At 43.2% G+C, this 19,060-nt stretch overlaps 1 protein-coding gene across 1 annotated transcript in view; it reads right to left on the reverse strand.

The window, feature by feature from the left end:
• Nucleotides 1-18,732, reverse strand: part of Oxsr1 (oxidative stress responsive kinase 1) — a 105,051-nt gene extending 86,319 nt beyond the window's left edge. The window contains exon 1 of the mRNA XM_057767492.1: nucleotides 18,360-18,732. Within this exon, the coding sequence (XP_057623475.1) occupies nucleotides 18,360-18,429 (70 nt within the window). The 5' untranslated portion in view covers nucleotides 18,430-18,732. The remainder of the gene's footprint in view (nucleotides 1-18,359) is intronic.
• Nucleotides 18,733-19,060: the final 328 nt, after the last annotated feature.

Here is a 19,060-nt window from a genome sequence, read left to right on the forward strand (position 1 = left end):
TTTGCTAGGAGCTCAGTGGTGTATAGATCACACAGACAAAATCTGTGAACTCAGAGACAAGATAAAGAGTTTATCCAAACAACAAAGAAAACACTCTGAGGACTAAGCCTTAGGAGCAGCAGGGTCAACAGTGAGCGATCTGTACTCCATGCAGTACCTGAAATAATGCTCCCACCCCCAAGATGTAAGTGTTCTATCTCAAAAAACTTAAAGACATATTACCCTATATGGCAAAATAATAATAATAAATGTTAGAGTTGGAGAGATGGCTCATGTTAAAGAACTTGCATCTCTTGTATCTTCCAACATACACTTGGTAGTTGGTACACAGCCACCTCTAACTCCAGTTCCAAGGGATCCAATGCCCTCTTCTGGCCTCCACAGGTACCAACCATGAATAGACATACATGTAGGAAAAACATCCACACATCAAATAAAAATACTTTTTTAGAAATACTTGTTAAATATTGCCAACCTAAAGATCTGAAGCTAAGCAAGGTGGCTCATAACCATAACCCCAGCATTCAAGGAGCAGAAGCAAAAGGTTCAGAGTCTAAGGACAGATTGGGCTGTAGAGTCAGTTCCAGGTCTCACTACATGAGACCCAGTCCCAAAAAATAAAAAAGAAGGAAAGTGCAAATCTTAGGATGGGAAGGTGATGTTGAATTATCTGGACGGGCTCGATGTAACTAAAAGGATCCATGTTAGTCAAAGAGGGAGGCAGCAGTTCCTCAGGAAGGATAATGGAAGCCAAGGCCAGAAGTGCTGTAGCCATGAGCCAAGAAATGAATACTGACACACACTACAGCATGGGTAAACCTAAAAAAAGAAAAAGAATAGGCTAAGAGAGGGAAGTCAAGCATCTAAGACACATATTACCAGATTTCCTCTATGTAAAATGTTCGGAATACGCAAATCCAGAGACAAAATAGTGGCTGCGAGGAGTTGAGAATGAGGAGTGGAAGTGACTACATCATAAAGTAGGTTCACTCTTTCCCTGAGTGACAGTTACAAAATATCCTACATGCAAAAATTTTAATCAAGCAGACATCCTAAAACAGTAACTTCTAGCCAAGTATAGTGGCACACACCTTTAATCCCAGATCACAGGAGGCAGAGGCAGTAAAATCTGTTAGGCCAGCCTGGTCTCAAGAGACCGTTCAGCTCCGCCAGGACTACAAAGAGAAACTGTCTCGAAAAACTGAATAAAACAAACAAGGAACACTATAACCGTTACCTCCTAATCCAAGAATTTTGAAAAGAGCATGGAGCAATGCTTCAAAAGCAGCCAAAACCCAGCCCCAGTGCAGAAGTGAATGGGTAATCTAAAATGCTTTTGTTGGTTGATGTCCCCTTCTGCCCTGCCCCTATTCCCAAAAACAAGGTTCAGGGGATTATCAAGCCCTTTAAGGTTGTGGAAGTTGTCTCACTCACATTCTCTTCAGCCATCCAGTCTCCCTCCCTCTCCTCTCTGGCCCAGCACGGGCCTTCCTGACTGCACTATTCTTAAACCGCATCTAGGTGGAACCCTCCCTCCACCAAGACTGAAGTGTGCACCTGTAAGTCACTCCTCAGACCTCCAGATTACAAGGCCTACTGCACACTGCATTAAGTGTCCATTTTTCATGGACCTAATGCAATTTAGCACCTTCATGCAAGTAAGGTGTCTTTCTATATATTAACCCGCACAATGTTCTCCTTTCAATGCCTGACTCAAAATTCACCTATTTCCAAGAACTTCTATTGAAAGGACTGAAATTTACACCACAGTTCCACCAATGATAGAATAAATTTCCATTTCCCAACCATATGCCTGACAGAGAAATACTCAATTAATGATTGCTATTACTCACTTATTTACTCATTATGCAATTTTCAGTTATTTAACTATTCAAACACATGTGTTTATCAAGTATTATTTGGTCTAGGGTGAGCTTATTAAGATTCAAAAGTACTTTCCTAAAACACAGAAGGGCAAATTACCCCTACCAGCTCTCCATCCTTCATACATTTTACCGAAATTGCATGGGATCCACACCCCCAACGTCTTAATCACTTGTATGACTGTACACTAAACGTTCTCTTGTACAGTAAGACCCAGATGGAAAAACATTAAACACTACAGGGAAAGTGCTCATTAATTCTCTTCCTCCTTCTCTAGACTCTCATCTTCCTCGCAAACATAAAAGCAATCTCAAGAAAATGTTGGCAAGTGAGGGGGAAAATGGTTTGTGCATTGCACAGTCTAACTGCACTAATCAACACAGTCCTCGGCAGACTGCTGGGCTCAAAACCCAGATGTCTGCACTACTCTGAGGCAAAGATACCCACTCCCTTATAACAAGCATTTACTTTCAGTAACTTCGACTTTAATAAGATTGCCAATCAACCTGTAAAATGGTTTGGGGAGACAGCTCCATTCATAAAGTGCTTGCCACACAAGCATGAGACCCTGAGATCAGAGACCCAGAACCCAGGTAAAAGCTTGGCATGGCAGCACATGCCTGTGGTCACAGTGCTGAGGAAACAGGAGGCAGGAGGGTCCCTTGGAACCCACTGGACAGCTAGTCTCATTGGAACAGTGAGCCCCAGGTCCAGTAAGTGACAGGGTCTCAAATAGAAGAACTTCAGAAGTGACCCTACACAGACAACTGCCATCCTGTTCTGACGTCAGTCCTCAGCCCCCTACACTCTACCCCAACAGTCACATCTGCCTTGGCAATACATCTGCAAGTTCCATTGCCTTGACCATGGTCCAGATGAATTAGCCAAAATAATTAAAGTAAACTAATAACTAATAAAAATAAGTAAAAAAAAATTGTTTTTTTAATTTATTTATTTATTATGTGTACAACATTCTGCTTCTCACACACCAGAAGAGGGCGCCAGATCTCATTACAGATGTTGCGAGCCATCATGTGGTTGCTGGGAATTGAACTCAGGACCTCTGGAAGAGTAGTCAGTGCTTTTAACCTCTGAGCCATCTCTCCAACCCCCCAAAAAAATAATTGTTATGTGTGAGTTCAAGGCCAGCCTGGTGTACAAGGCTAGTTCGAGGACAGCCAGGACTACAGAGAAACCTTGTCTTGAAAAACTTTTAAAAAAAAATGTGATATTATAACTGAAGTATTACTATGCTCTGCCAGAAATAAACATTTAAAGGCCAATTTTACCCCACATTAACTTAAATGTATATTATAGTCTTTGTGGGCTTTGTCTTTTAAAATACTGCACCCTGACCTTGGTCTCCAGAGGCTTTTCAGAGGCACAAGCTTTGTCTGCCCATTAATGGAAAAAAGTGTTAAGTGATTTAATCAGTATGGTTGTCAGTAATTGTTCCAGTGATCATTTCATTACAGGTCTACAATCAGAATGTGCATCAGGATAAAACAGGAGCATCACTGAGTTCCAGACCAACCCAGGCTCAGGGAGTTCAAGGTTAACAAAGGTTATAGTGTAAAACCCCATCTGAGAAACAAAACAAAACCCTAAATATCTAAAGTGGGGAGGGGTATCAGGAAAAAAGCATTGAGCAAAACGCTAAATAAAAGGATACATATTTTCTACAAGTACAAGAAACAAGTAGTTAACACAGCACCTGATGTGATGGCCTGGTGTGCAAACATGGGACTAACCAAATCCACTTAAAAGCCTGAGAGAGCTTGGAAAGTTATTCTAGATAGAAAAGAATAGAGTTAAGCACGGCTTCTTGATAGCAGCACTTTCTCGGGCGGGCTCTGCTTGCTAGAGGCAAGTGCTCTCATTTAAGAGAGGCTTCCTGACTCAGCTTTAGCTGCAAAACATTGCAGCTCTTTTGAGTGGTCCTGCCACGAAAAATTTAAATAGTGTTGATGAAAAGCTGACTGCAAGCTTTTTGATGGTGGCAGGGACCTTGAAATGCCATAGAAGTTGTGGCAATAAATATGGCTCTGGCCAGTACCTCTGCCATGAGGCTAGACTCTCAGAAAAAAGCTAAGGAATGGGCTGGATCCAGCCATCAAAGCCACGGCTTTAATCCTGGCCATATCGCTTAGCAAATTAAGGACTCATGTGGTCAGGAAAAGAGAGATATACAGTAAAGATAGATGCAAAAACAAAGAAAACCTCTAAATGGTTTACTGTGTGTTTAAAAATATATGTAGGTAAAAATAAATAAAAATAAAAATATATGTAGGCTTAGAAGAAAAAAGAGGATAAAATCCCTTTTTTTAAAAAAAAAAAAAGAAAAAGATAAAAGAGAGTAGTTGGGTGTGGTGGCACACACCTTTAATCCCAGCACTTGGGAGGCAGAGGCAGGTAGATCTCTGTGAATTCAAGGACAGCCTGGTCTACAGAGTGAATTCCAGGACAGCCAAAGATACACAGAGAAACCCTGTCTCAAAAAGCCAAAACTTAAAAATAAAAGAAATAGAGGTTAAAATAAAGCCATGTAAAGATGAAAAATACAAGGGAAACTGGATACTGTATGTTATTGTGTTGTCTTTAAACTGTTTGATAACTGAGGAAGGAGCAAAAGCTGCTAAAAGACATTTGATTATAAATACTCCTGAATTAATCATATATATATATATATATATATTGAAAATGTATTGACTTCAAAATTGAAGTCAAAAGATATGTTACTTTGGAGAAGAGGTTTTGCTTTTGTTTCCATAGGAAATGAGGGACTGTGGATTCATTCTACGTTGAGAAAAATCAGGTTTGACCAAAGAAGACCCTGAGAAATCTCCAATAGGAAGAATGGCCCAGATGTCTGAGTTCTACATCCAGAACAGTTCAAAGACTGCTATCTGAGATGATCAAGCCTCACAAGATAGTCCAGTCAGGACTTGATCATAATTCTAAATTTTCTTTAGGTCCCCATAAGATTATCAGGGCCCCCAATCAGCAAGAAGTAGCCTGGAAAAACAATGTCCACATTCCCAAAAAATGGATTATGGATGTTTGCCTTTGTTTAGAATGTTCATTATAAGTTGCTATGGATAATGGTCAGTAGAAAGCTAAACAAAGGAGATTTGATTCAGAGTTCTTGTTTAAAAACTGGGGGGGGGTTACTTTGGGACAATGGTCTGTACCCTGTCACTTGTATTTTAAATAAACACTGATTGGCCAGTAGCCAGGCAGGAAGTATGAATGGAGCGACCAGGCAGGAAATAGAGGCAGGTCAAAGAGAATTTTGGAAAGAGGGAAGTTTCAGTCTGCAGTCGTCACCCAGACAGAGAGGAAGCCAGACACAAAGCAAGCAAGTTGTGACTGCCTAGCCAAAAAAGGTACCACATAGCAAACACAGACAAGAATTATGAGCTAATAAAAATTCTAAGAGTTAATAATAAGCCTGAGATACTATGAGATACTAGGCCAATCAATTTATAATTAACATAGACCTCTGTGTGATTTCTTTGGGACTTAATGACTGCGGGAACCAGGCAGGACAAAAACGTCAGTCAACAGTGGCCCACACCTTTAATCCCAGCACTTAGAAGGTAGAAGCAGGGAGATCTCTGAGTTCCAGGCCAGCTTGGTATACATAAGGAACTCCAGGCTAGCCAAGGCTACATAATGAGTGCCTGCCTTTAAAAAAAAAAAAAAAAAAAAAACAGCTGGGCATAGTGGTGTACGCCTTTGATCCCAGCACTCAGGAGGCAGAGGCAGGCAGATCTCTGTGAGTTCCATTTCGGCCGGGTCTACAGAGCTAGTTCTAGGACAGCCAGGGCTACACAGAGAAACCCTGTCAAATACAGATAGATTAGATAGATGGACGGACGGATGATAGAGACGGATGGATGGATGATGGATGGATGGTGGATAGATAGCAGAAAAACAAACAAAAAAGGTCCTCGTTTGTAATGTACAAACTGACTCGCTCTATAGACCTATAGACCAGGCTGGTCTTGAACTCAGAAATTCGCCTGCCTTTGTCTCTTGAGTGTTGTTGTCTATAGGTTTTAATGAGGACGTATGACATTATTTCTCTCAACTTACATGATGTATGTTTTATTCATAAGAAGAAAAGATTTCTATTATATTGGAATGAAATAATCAATTCTAGAGTGCTGGGTTGTCTCAGCTTGGGTTTCTATTGCTAAGAAAGACTCCATGGCCAGGGCAACTCTGATAAAGAAAACATTTAATTGGAGTGGATCATTTACAGTTTCAGAGGTTCATCCATTATCATCATGCTGGCATGCAGACAGATAAGGTGCTAGAGTTGAGAGTGCTACATCCTGCAGACAACAGGAAGTCAACTATCTGAATCTGGCCCCACAGTGACACACTTTCTCCAACAAGGCCACACCTTGTAACAGTGCAAGTCCAAGGCCCTGGCTTGGGGGAGCGGAGATCTGAGGACATACATGGAGGTAGAATGCTTGTCTAGGATAAATATGGCACTAGGTTCAATTCCCAGGACAGCACAGACAACATCTAAGAGTAGTTGCTAGGAGGGCTGAGATGGAAAAATGAGTTCAAAGCCAGGCTGGGAAACATCAAATGATCCTACCTCAGAAAATAAAGTGTCAATAGGAAAATATATATAAAATATTGGAATATTCCTGCATTGTTAGTAGGATTACAAAATGGCACAGCCACTTCAGAAAATCTGGAGATCTCAAAATGTTAGGTTCCATATGCCCTACCATCCCAACAAAAAAGATTTACTCTACAATTCAGAAGACTAAGCTGTCATCTTCAGTTATCTGAAGTCAACAGGACACACCTGATTTCCATACCTTCCTCAGCGGAAACAATTATCAGATGTACTTGTGTTGCCTTCTCTTTAGTGGTTTGTCTTTATCTGCCCATTTGTCTAATAAAATACAAAATGAAATAAAACTATCCCAACAGACTACCACTGAAGTACTCAGCAATTAGCTTTTTAAAAGGCTGAGCATCTTTTATGAGGCCCTTGAGTACAGAGTTAAGCAAAGTGACAGTGACTTAGACTCGCTTCTACGTACAAAACCATCAGAAGACTCAACCCTCTGCGCTCTCAGTGAGAAGCCAATACGTGAGTCCTGGAAACAGATAATTGAAGGAAGCTAACTGTGGGGAGAAGAATTTTCAAATCACAAAGACACAATGAGTCTCCTACATAGTCACTGTGTCTAATTAAACAATCTCACATCTGTATCATGTGCTACTAGTGATCAAGTTAATTTTCCAAGAGTATTCTCTAGTGGTATTATTCTAATCTATCTCTAGATAATTTAAACTAACTGTAAACAAAACCTGAAATGTTAGTCTGAACTATGTTAATGTTATGTCTACATAAGCAAAACATGATGGGGCTGAAAAGCCCAGCTACAGCTGCCACTGATGGAGAATGCCTTCCAACCCTCCCGGAAGATGCCTGCAACCAGGGAATAATACTGAACTCTACAAAGATTTTTTTTTTCACAATTATAATAAAGTTTAATCTCAAAATTAGGCACAATAAGAAGCAAAAAAGTGACAAATTCAAACAATAATTACAATGATATATAATTTCCTGATTTACAATTTTATAGATGCAGGATCCACTCTCATCACATACCTTAGCAACCCCAATTACCATGTTTGTTTGAAACAGTCTCTTACAGCCTAGGCTAGCTTTGAACTCTCTGTAAAAGAGGATGACCTTGAACTCCTAATCCTCCTGCCTCTATCTCTCCAGTACTATATGATTACAGACAGGAGTTACCATGATCAGCTCATTTTTTTCTTTTGAATATTAAGACCTTTCACCTTGGAGCTGGGTGGTACACCCCACCTCTAATTATAGCCTTTGAGAGGCAGAAGAATGTGAATTCAAGGTCAGCCTATCATTCATATATGTATATGTGTGTGTGAATGCAAAAATAAAAAACAAAAAACAAAAGCTGCAAATGCAGCTTGTATGTTTTGTTGTCAGGGAAATCCTCTATGGCTTCTCTTTGTCATGTATGTGAGAACTGCCAGCACCTCTATGTCTTGCATTGGGGCCATCACTAAGGGCTAGTTAACACCGACTGAGTCCAATACCACATGGTTTAGTCAGGGAACACCTGCTGACAGAGACGGCAGCATGGACATCCTGGACTCCATGTCCAGCAGTGAGAACTGTAGCCAGTCTCACTGTGTTACTCAAAAGAGTCACAATTTAAAGCTCAGGAGCTATTTCTGGAATTTTCCATTTAAAATTTTCAGATCTCAGTCAGGTGTGGTGGCACTTGATCACAACACTTGGGAGAAAGAGGCTGAGTGATCTATGTGAGTTCAAGGCCAACCTGTTCTTTCTGCAAAACAAGTTCCAGGACAGCCAGAGCTACACGAAAAAAACCCTGTCTCAAAAACAAACAAACAAACAAATAAATAAAAATGTCAGGTCTCAGGTGATAATAGGTAACTAAAAACCTGAGAAATAAAAGGCATAGATATGGGATTACTAGAGATGGCTCAGCAGTTAAGAGCACTGCCTGCTCTTCCATAGGTCCTGAGTTCAATTCCCAGCAACCACATGGTGGCTCACAACTATCTGTAGTGAGAGCTGGTGCCCTCTTGAGGAAGAGACCACATCAATCATCCTCATCAACTTAGATCATGAAAATCAATATGCACAAGTTCAACAGAACCGCCATATTCGGGCTGCCCACGCACACTTCAGCACTGCCAGGGTACACATTTCACTCTTCACTACATATACAACAAAATGGTTTTAACTTAGTTCTTATTTCCTCAACACACAACTTAGTTAATGAACTATCAATGAAATAGCAAATCAAAACATCAGTCATAATTGTTCATCTAGATCACATCTTAGTGTGCATGTAGAAGTCAAAGGACAACTTAGAAGAGTTAGTTCTCTGCTTTCATCGAGTAGATTTTGGGGCTCAAACTCAGGCTGTGTGGATAAAAATGTCTGAAAAGAACTATGTCTGCAAAGCGGGGGGGGGGGGGTTGGAAGATAAGGTTGGGAAGCATAGTGGTGGTTTAATGAGAACGGCTCCACAGGCTCATGTATTTGAAAACTTGATGCCCAGTTGGTGGAACTGTTTGGGAAGGATTAGGAGGTATGGCCTTATTAGAGGAGGTGTGCCACTGGGTGTGGGCTTTGAGGTTTCAATACACACAGACAGCATCTCAGCTTGGAAGTTGTCAAGATACAAACTCTCAGCTACTGAAACCAGCACCATGCCTGCCTGCTGCCAAACTCCCTGCCATGATGGTTATGGCCTCTAATCCTCTGGAACTGTGAGCCCCCAAATTAAATGCCTTTTTGTTTGTTTTTGTTTCCTGAATTACGACTTCTCTGTGTGACCCTGGCTATCCTGGAACCCACTCTGTAGACCAGGCTGGCCTCAAACTCAGAGATCCACCCTCCTCTGCCTCCCAAGTACTGGGATTAAAGGTGTGCACCACCACAGCGCGGCTTAAATGCTTCCTTTTGTAAGCTGCATTGGTTATAGTCTTTTGACACAGCAAAATGTAATTTCATATATATAAAAAATGCCATAAAAAACCTAGTCATAGCCGGGAGGTGGTAGCACCTGCCTTTAATCCACCATTCAGGAAGCATAGGCAGGAGGATCTCTGTGAATTTGAGGCCAGTCTGGTCTACAGAGTAAATTTCAGGACAGTCAGAGCTACACAGAAAAATCCTGACTCAAAACACATAAGAGATACATGGTCTAGAGATTGTAAGGCATTTCTTAGTGAGGCTTTGCATTTACTAAAGAAACAAGCTAAGTCAGACTGTTAACATAAAAGGTAAGGTCTTTGTTACGATTTTTATTGCTGTGAAGAGACACCATGACCACAGCAACTCCTATAAAGGAAAACAGTTAATTTGGGCTGATTTATTGTTCAGTGGTTTAGTCCATTATTGTCATGGTGGGAAGAAGCATGGCCTCATGCAGGCAGACATGGTACTGAGAGGCAGCTAAGAGTTCTACATCTGGATCCACAGGCAACAGGAAGAGACTGTTATACACTAGCCTACTTTGAACTTTTTTAGACCTCAAAGTCCACTCCCTAGTGACTCACTTCCTCCAAAGAAGCCACACCTACTACAGCAAGGCCACACCTAACAGTGCCACTCCCTATGTGCCTATTCAAACCACTACTATGACAAAGACACCAGGCAGTGGTAGAGCACACCTTTAATCCCAGCACCTGAGATGCTAAGGCAGACCAGCCTACTTTACTAAATATATGAACCTACGGGGGCCTTTCTCATTCAAACCAGCACAGTGGAATAAGAACTAGTTGACAAGGCCGGGCGGTGGTGGCGCACGCCTTTAATTCCAGCACTCGGGAGGCAGAGGCAGGCGGATCTCTGCGAGTTCGAGACCAGCCCGGTCTACAAGAGCTACTTCCAGGACAGGCTCCAAAACCACAGAGAAACCCTGTCTCGAAAAACCAAAAAAAAAAAGAAAAGAAAAGAAAAAAAAAAGAAAAAAAGAACTAGTTGACACAACCTGTGCTCTGACATCGATATGCATGCCTATGCCCACACAAATAAACAATGTTAAGTTCCCTGAAGGACTTAAATTCTGATCAAGGCTTGCATCCCTACCACACTATCTTTTGAACCTCTTCACCCGCGAGCATTATTTCACTGCTCTTGCCACCCATACCTACTCCTCTCCTCAGTTCCTCTTGGATCAAACTCTCTATGATAAGCACACAATTACTGCTACACCTCCTTCAGGTCGTCCCTCAATGTCGCACAGGTGAGGCTTTCCTTAGCCTATTTAAAACTGCACACCACATCTATCTCTGCCAACCTACAATCCTTCCCCTTTTCACCTACGCAGAACCATGGACTCCAGGACAGGAAAGACTTCTGAATTCGCTTCCCTGCTTCACTTCTGCACCTAGACCCGGATATAACAGGTGCATAATAAATACTTGAATGAATTAATCAAATAGTGGAATATTCTTCAAGGAAAAGAAATTCCTTGCTTAAGACAGAATACAAAAATAACCCATTCTTTGTATATTGCTTCGCCACTGTTATCATGAATGGTGACATTAACTGACAATTTAGTATGCTGAGCAAACTCTTAAATATCTGTTTTTCACCTAATCATTACAATAACCCAACAATTAGCTGGCCTCACAAAAAAAATGCAAATAAAACAGTGCAAACAAAATTAGGATTCAGGTCAGGAACTGGAGAGATGGTTCAGCGGTTAAGAGCACTGCTTTTCCAGAGGACCCAGGTTCAACTCCCAGCACCCACATGGCATAAACTGTAACTCCAAGATCTGACACCCTCAGACATACATGCAGGCAAAACACCAATACACATAAAATAAATAAAATTATAATCGTTTGTATCTTTATCAAGAGAACCTTGGGTATGAGTCACCTAGTTTTGACAAAACAAAGCAGCAGCTTTATTCACAGCTTTCTACTCTATTGAAGTAATAATGTACGACCCAGCTAAAAAGCTTCAATCCCCAATCTCCCTTGCAATGCCCAAGTTACATAGTTCAAACCAATAAATAAATAGAAGTCAATGATTAAAGCATCCAGGAAGAAAAAGCCCCTTAAAAGGGTACTAACTCAGCTGCCATCTCTTTGTCTTTCTGTCCCATTCTTCTGGACCAGATGTGAGCTGGAGATGAAACAAATACCACACCGTCATGAATATGGGCATCACAGGCTAGCTTGTGATGGTATGAAACCAAGGGCCTCAGACGTCTGGACTACTAGCCCCCTCATCTTCTATAGCGGAGAAGTACTGTATTAAGCCACTGTTACTTGTTTGATGTTACAAGCAGACAAATGCAATTTCTGAATTTGCCCTATGAAGCTGAGGAGCTATGACAGCTCTCCTAACTACGCAGAAAACATATCACTACAGGCAGAACTCAAGTCTTTCACGATTATGGAGGGATGGTTGAGAATCTACATCTGAAATCATGATTTTAAAAATTCAAATGTGTAGCTAATAAAACTGATAAATATTAAAATGAGGGAAAAGTAAAGAATAAAGCTATCGAATTGCCTTTGTCAAAGCAGGGTGAGTATCAACCAAAATCCAATCTCAAACTAGTCTAAAGTGTTCCAGTTTTAAACTTAGTCTGAAGTAACCAGTCACACTGAGACTTTCAGATGACAACAAAAGCCACATAGAACAGCCCTTCCTTGCCAAGGTCGTTGTCTCTGTCACCATAATGTAGCTTTACAATACCACAGTGGCAGAGTCTTATACAGATATATTACCATGTCTAATCCACCAAAACTTGAATGAAACCTGGAAGGGAAGGGGGAATGCAGAGATGTTCCAGTAAGTTTATAACAGATATGGGCAGAACACTGTATAGATAATAAATCAGTATTTTTTTTATTTTTTTATTTTTATTTATTTATTTATTTTTGGTTTTTCGAGACAGGGTTTCTCTGTGGTTTTGGAGCCTGTCCTGGAACTAGCTCTTGTAGACCAGGCTGGTCTCGATCCGCCTGCCTCTGCCTCCCGAGTACTGGGATTAAAGGCGTGCGCCACCACTGCCCGGCCAGTATTTTTTTAAAGAGATTTCAATTCAAATCATGAGACTGAATTGAAAAATGGCTCAGGGGTAAAATGACTAACAACATGGAGACCTGAGTTCGGATACTAGTCCTGTGTAAACGCTGAGTAACAAACATGGAGACCTGAGTTCGGATACTAGTCCTGTGTAAAAGTTGAGTAACATGGAGACCTGAGTTCGGATACTAGTCCTGTGTAAAAGTTGAGTAACATGGAAACCTGAGTTCGAATACTAGTCCTGTGTAAAAGTTGAGTAACCAGCAGAGGATGGAGTGCAGGGATGCAGAGACAAGACAAAATGGGGACACACAGAAGACACCCATGTCCACTTCTGGCCTCCACACAAGGGGTACACATAAAACATACACACACGTACATAGACCACCAAGACTCTCCCACACACAAATTTTTTAAAGATTTCAAATCACATAGAATTTCATGTTTCATAGCAGTATCAGAATCTGAGAAATATAAGGCAAAGGGGTCAGGCATGGTGGTGCAAGCCTTTTAACACAGCACTGGGAGGCAAAGGCAGGTGGATTTCTGTAAGTTTGCAGCTATCCTGGTCTATATAGTAAGTTCCAGGATAGACAAGACTATGCAAGACCCTGTCACAGAAAAAGACAAATAGAAGGAAAGAAAACAGACAATAACAAGTACTTCATGGTTAGGAGCACTGGCTGCTCTTCAAGAAGACCCGGGTTCAATTCCCAGCACCCACAAGGCAGCTCACAACTGTCTATAACTCCAGTTCCGGGGAATCTGATATCCTCACAGACATACATGCAGACAAAACACCAATATTTATTTAAAACAAAAACAAAAAAGGGGGGTGGGCTAAAGAGATGGCTCAGAGGTTAAGAGCACTGGCTGATCTTTCAGAGGTCTAAGTTCAATTCCCAGCAAGCACATGGTGGCTCACAACCATCTGTAATGAGATCTGGTGCCCTCTTCTGGCCGGTAACTACACACAGGCAGAACACTGTATACATAATATATAAATCTTTAAAAAAAAAAAAAAAAAACTGCACAAAATGTGGCCACAATTGCAAAGCTATTGAGTGGTAAGGACAAGGTTAGACAGTCTACCCCCAAATCCTTCTTTAAAACTCTCCACACATATCAAATATAGTATGACCATGCTGAAATTCTTTTTTTAAACATTCTATTTTTATTTGTGTGCACACACTGAGAGAGACCAGAATAAGGTGTCAGATCCCCTGTAGCTGGAGTTACAGGCAGTTGTGAGCTATCAAACATGGGTTCTGGGACTTGAACCCTGGTCATCTGGAATAACAGCACGTGCTCTGAACCACGGAGCCATCCTCCAGCTGTAATATGCTAAAAATTTCTAATGTAAGACTAGACTAGACATGAGTTCAAAGTTACTAAAAGGATGAATGATTAACTGTGAGGGAATCAACTCCTTCTGCAAATAGGAAACGTTAAAACTTGTCAAAACGTCTTTACAGTGATAAAGTTCTTTAAAAGAAAGTCTTCTGAATTCCAACTCGTATGTTTAACATGTTCCCAGGGCAGGGTTTTTGCTGTTTTACCATAAAGGAGAACAAGGGGCCAGTGGATTGCTCAAAGGGTAGAGAGGCCTGAGGACCTGAATCCAATCCCCAGAACACAGGAGAAGCAGAGAAGACTCAAGAAAGCTCTTCTCTGCTCTTCTATGTCTCAACGTCTTTAAACAAAACCAGGTATTAACCTTATCTCTCACCATATAAAAACCTCAAAATGTATCCGAGATTTAATACATAACAGCTACAGTTACAATGTTTAAAGAAAATAGAAAAAAAAACTCTATAATGTTGGGTAAAGATGTCCTAGGTATATATACACCAAAGGCAAAAAGAAACCAATAAAATGTAAAAGTTTAGCCAGGTGTGGTGGCTCAAGCCTATGAATCAAAATCCTCAGGAGGCAGAGGCAGAAGGATTACCTCAAGTTCAGGCCAGCCAGAACAACATAGCTAGACCCTGTCTCAACCCTATCTCAATATAAATTAATAAAAAAAAAAATTTAAGCAAAATTTCTAGAGCCAAGCAGTGGCATACCTTTAACTCCAACACACTTGGAAGGCAGAGGCAGTAAGATCTCTGTGAGTTCGAGGACAGCCAGGTCTACATAGGGAGTTCCAGGCCAAAGCTGTCTGGTGATAACTTGTCTTAGGAAAAAAAGAAAGAGAGGGAGGGAGAGAGAGGGGAAGGGGGAAAGGCCCCCAATCCAAGACCAGTCTGGGCTCCAGAGAAGAGCCTTGCCTCAAAAAAAGTTCCAAAGAACACCCCAAAAGCAAGAATTAAAGATACGCGTGTGCACGTCTAATAAGCAAACATCAACAGACCTCCACCAGCATCGGTCCTCAGAGAGATGCAGCAGACACCGCTTCCCATCCACTAGAACGGATGGAGTTCAGCAGCCAGCACACGTTTAACACGTGTGAGGCTCTGGGCTTGCTCCCTTCAACACACATAAACATTCACATATATAAAAAAAAGACAAATTGCAAACTGCTAAGTTGTAGAGAAATGGGAATTCTCCCACAGTAGAATATAAAATGGTAGGAGTACTTTACAGAACCATTTGGCAATTTATGGAGAGAAGTTAAACTTACTATTATGGCCTTGCAATTCTACTCCTGAGCTTGTGCAAGAAAAATAAAACATTCCCAATTAGACTTAATGTAAATACTAATAGCTTTATTCCAAACAGCCAAGGAGCAGAAATAATCCAACATTAATCAACTGGTGTCCAATGAGAAGGAAATGTTACTTGGTGCTATTGGATGGCAAAGTGCCCAAAGTAAGAGATGACAAAGATCAAGGACTACACATTGGAGGATTACTCTCCTATGAAATGTCCAGAGGGCAAACCCACACAGACACAGACAGAAAGCAAAGTTCTGGTTGCCTGGGGCTGGGGTGGAACAGGGAGTTACTGCAAATGGGTGTGAGGCATCATTTTGGAATGAGAGAAATGCTCTAAAACTGGGTGGTGGAGATGACCAAACTCACTAAAGTGTCACTGAGCTGGACACTTTGATCAGGCTGATGTTAAGGGATGTAAATTATACTTTCACAAATGTTTTTAGCAAAGTAAAAATAGTGTACTATCTGACAGACATCAAACAGCAGAGGTCACATTATTATATGAGCCCATTTAAGTGAAAAATCCATAAACAACAAACCTATAGACAAAAATAAATTTGTGGTTGCCTGAGACTGGGGGCAGGAAGTACAAAGGAATCTCACAGGGATGATGGGAATGCCTAAAACTGGATGATGTGATGGTTTAAAGTAAATTTACCCCCACCAAAAAAAAAAGTCGCTAAATGTTGTAATGACTGAAACTTATGGTATTAAACTATACTTAATACAGTTTGTTTTTATTTTTTATCTAAGAGTGTGTGTGTGTGTGTGTGTGTGTGTGTGTGTGTGTGTGTATTCAAATGGCATGTATGTGCGGGTGGATGTCTGAGACCAGAAGAGGTCATCAGATCTCCTGGAGCTTCCATTACAGGTAGCTGTGAGCACCTGATACAGGTGCCAGGATCCAAGCTCAGGTCCTCAGGAGAGCAGTAGGTGTTCTTAACCACTAACCCATCTGTCTCTCCAGCCGTCAATGACCAAATCACACTGGTATTCTCAACCTTCTGATGAAGCTTGGACCACTCTGTGGCCGGAGTGAAAATCCACTCTTAGAAAACTAAGGCTCCCCTTCCTATCACCCACTCAGACATTCTGTTCTATAGTTCTGACTATACGGAATTAATGTCACTAAATCTCTACTGCCCTTGTAACTCTGAAAGTTTGCAGCTCAACTGCAAAAGCATCAAGAATGATCACAACGGCCCCTACAGTTAGGCTGTGGAAATTAGGAAGGATGAAGGATGTACACACCACCAGAAAGAAAAGCAATGCTATTCTTCCAGAACAATAACAGGGACTCTTTATTTTTCTGACATCATTCTGGAATCTCCCACTTAAATATGGGAGATTCCTTCAATATGAAATTTAAAGTCCCAAGCAACTGAGAAGTAGCAGCTAGCTCAAGCAGTACACGTTAAAGACCCAATATGCAGCAAAGACAGAGCTATGAAATGACCTAAAGATCAGACATACTTTACGTTTTATTACACTTCTTTTAGGAGAGCGGTGGCAGACGATCAGGCTTGGCAGGTGTACCCTTTACCTATTGAACCATCTTATTAGGCAGCTGCTATTTTTTAGCTAAAACTTGGCGCATGTTGTTGGAAAACAGGGGACCAATAAAGTATAAAAATGTATTTAGAGAAATGGAGGCAGCAGGATAAAGAATTCAAGACCAATCTCAGCTATATGGCAAATTTGCGGTCAGGCTGAGCTACCTGAGAGCTCCCCTTAAAAGGGGAGTGGGGCAGAGATCTGGGGAGACAGCTCAGTGTAAAGGGCCTGCTGAGTTTGGATCCCCAGCACCCAGATCCGTAAAGAGCCTGTAATCCAGCGCTGGAGGCAGAGACAGGAGGTCTCTGGAGTCTCACTAACCAGTCAGTCAAATGGTGCGTTCTAGGTCAACTAATGAGACTCGTCAAAAAATACAGTGGGGCGCAAACAAGAAAGTCTATCCTCTACTGCCCGCCCGCAGGTGCACACACACAGAAATTTGGTGCGTAGCCTCCCCTCCTCCCCCAGAACAGGGTTTCTCTGTGTATCCGCTCTGGCTGTCCTGGAACTCACTCTGTAGACCAGGCTGGCCTCTAACTCAGAGAGAGCCTCTTGCCTCTGCCTCCCAAGTGCTAGGATGGGCATGTGCCACCACCGCAGGGCAGGTTGTTTCTTTTTCTTTCTTTCTTTCTTTCTTTCTTTCTTTTTTTTTAAAAAAAAAACACAAGCAGTGCAATAAAAACGTGCACCTTTAAGGACGCTATGGGATCTTCCGGCTGGTCTCTGTTATAGAACTACTTCTAAGGTAAGATGCTGGCCGTGTAGACAATCTTTCACACTCGGAGGTCTGCTCACGTCAGCTGATTGAGCCTTTGTTTAACTAAACCCAACCCCTTCTGATGTCTATGGTCACTGTGTCATACAATGCTACAAATCTTCCCTTAATCCCAGGCCCCTAAACATCTCCTCAAGCACTATGCGCCTCTGCGAAAGAAAATCCTTGGTTGGTGACAGTCAACCAGCATTCCCAGACCCTATTCAGGTACACTCAACACACGGTAACGAGAGTTAGGGATCACTCCATGGTTCAACCAAGGACATATAAAACTCCCAGATCCTTATCATGGCCTCAAAGGTCCCTGAGATCCAAGTGTGCCCTCTTTCTGGTCCCAAAACTTAGCAAGCACTTTCTCCCCGGGATCTTCCCATCTCCTCACCCCTCAATGGGGGGCCGGGAGCAAGCTTCCCTCAACTCACTTAAAAACTCAACAAGTCTTCACCTCAGAAAAACAATTTTCCTTGAAATCAGCTGCCTGGTCCAAGCCATTCCTTATCAGAACTCCTCTCGCCCGTTTCCTCCCTGCAAGGCCGGTTACAGCTTTTCTACTTAGTTAACGCCGAGGAGCCCGCTGTAAGGAGTCAGAGCCGGGTCTATGCAGCTTGGCACCGGCTACCTGGAGCCTCCCTCAGCCCCACCCCTGCAGCCGAGCACTTCGGGTACACTTGAAGGAGTCGCCGCGCGGAGGCAGGAATGGATCAAGTGCCCACAGCCCACAAGCCCGGGGACACACAGCTCTCGACCAGGCCTGCCGCCCATCCACACGCCTTTCGACACAGGACACGTCTGTCCCAGGTACGCCTCTCCCCGCGGAGGGAGCCCCACCCCAGGCGCACGCCTCGCACCGGTGCCCCGCAAGGCTTGGGCCCTCGGCTCTCACCGATCACCTCCTGCAGCTCGTAGTCGTCCCTGTTGATGGACCAGGGCAGGGCGCTCGAGTCTTCAGACATGACGGCCGCTGGCAGCGCCTGGCTCGGCGCTCCCTCACGCACGGGGCTCTCGGGGTCAACTCGCCGCACGCCTCCCCCACGCCCAGCCGCCGCCCCCAACAAGCCGCCTGGCCCAGCCTTGGGGCGCACTACGCCGGGGCGCGCGGGTCGAGCGCGGTCCCGAGGCGGGGACGCGCGGCTGCGGCCGACGTCGCCTCCTGCGGCTCCGCGTCCCGCGGTCCCTAGCCCGGCCCACGAGCCGGCTTCAGCCTCCGCGGCACCGCGACACGAGCTTCTCCCCGGCCCTGCCCCTCCGTCCCGCCCTCCACCCGAACCCCAAGCACGGGCCAAACTTTCCCTTCTCCCTCCACCTGCCGGCACGCTGCGCGCTGACGTCACCACGCTGAGGCAGCCTTGGACCGAACAGCCGCCATCTTAGGTGTGGCGATGCAAGCGGCGAGCTAGGGAGGAGCCGGAGAAGGGGAAGTCGACAGTCGGAGGGAAGAAATGCTCATGAAGGAGTTCTTTGAGGGCGTCCGAAAGCCAAGAGACAGCCAACAGCCTCGGAACGGGGAGCCACACTAAGCATGGCGGCCACTGAGCGCCCAGCGAAGGGGGCGGGGCTTCCTGTAGCGTCTGAGGGACGTTGCGG

Source organism: Chionomys nivalis, chromosome 4 (genome assembly GCF_950005125.1).
Source record: "Chionomys nivalis chromosome 4, mChiNiv1.1, whole genome shotgun sequence".
In the NCBI taxonomy this organism is placed as follows: domain Eukaryota; kingdom Metazoa; phylum Chordata; class Mammalia; order Rodentia; family Cricetidae; genus Chionomys; species Chionomys nivalis.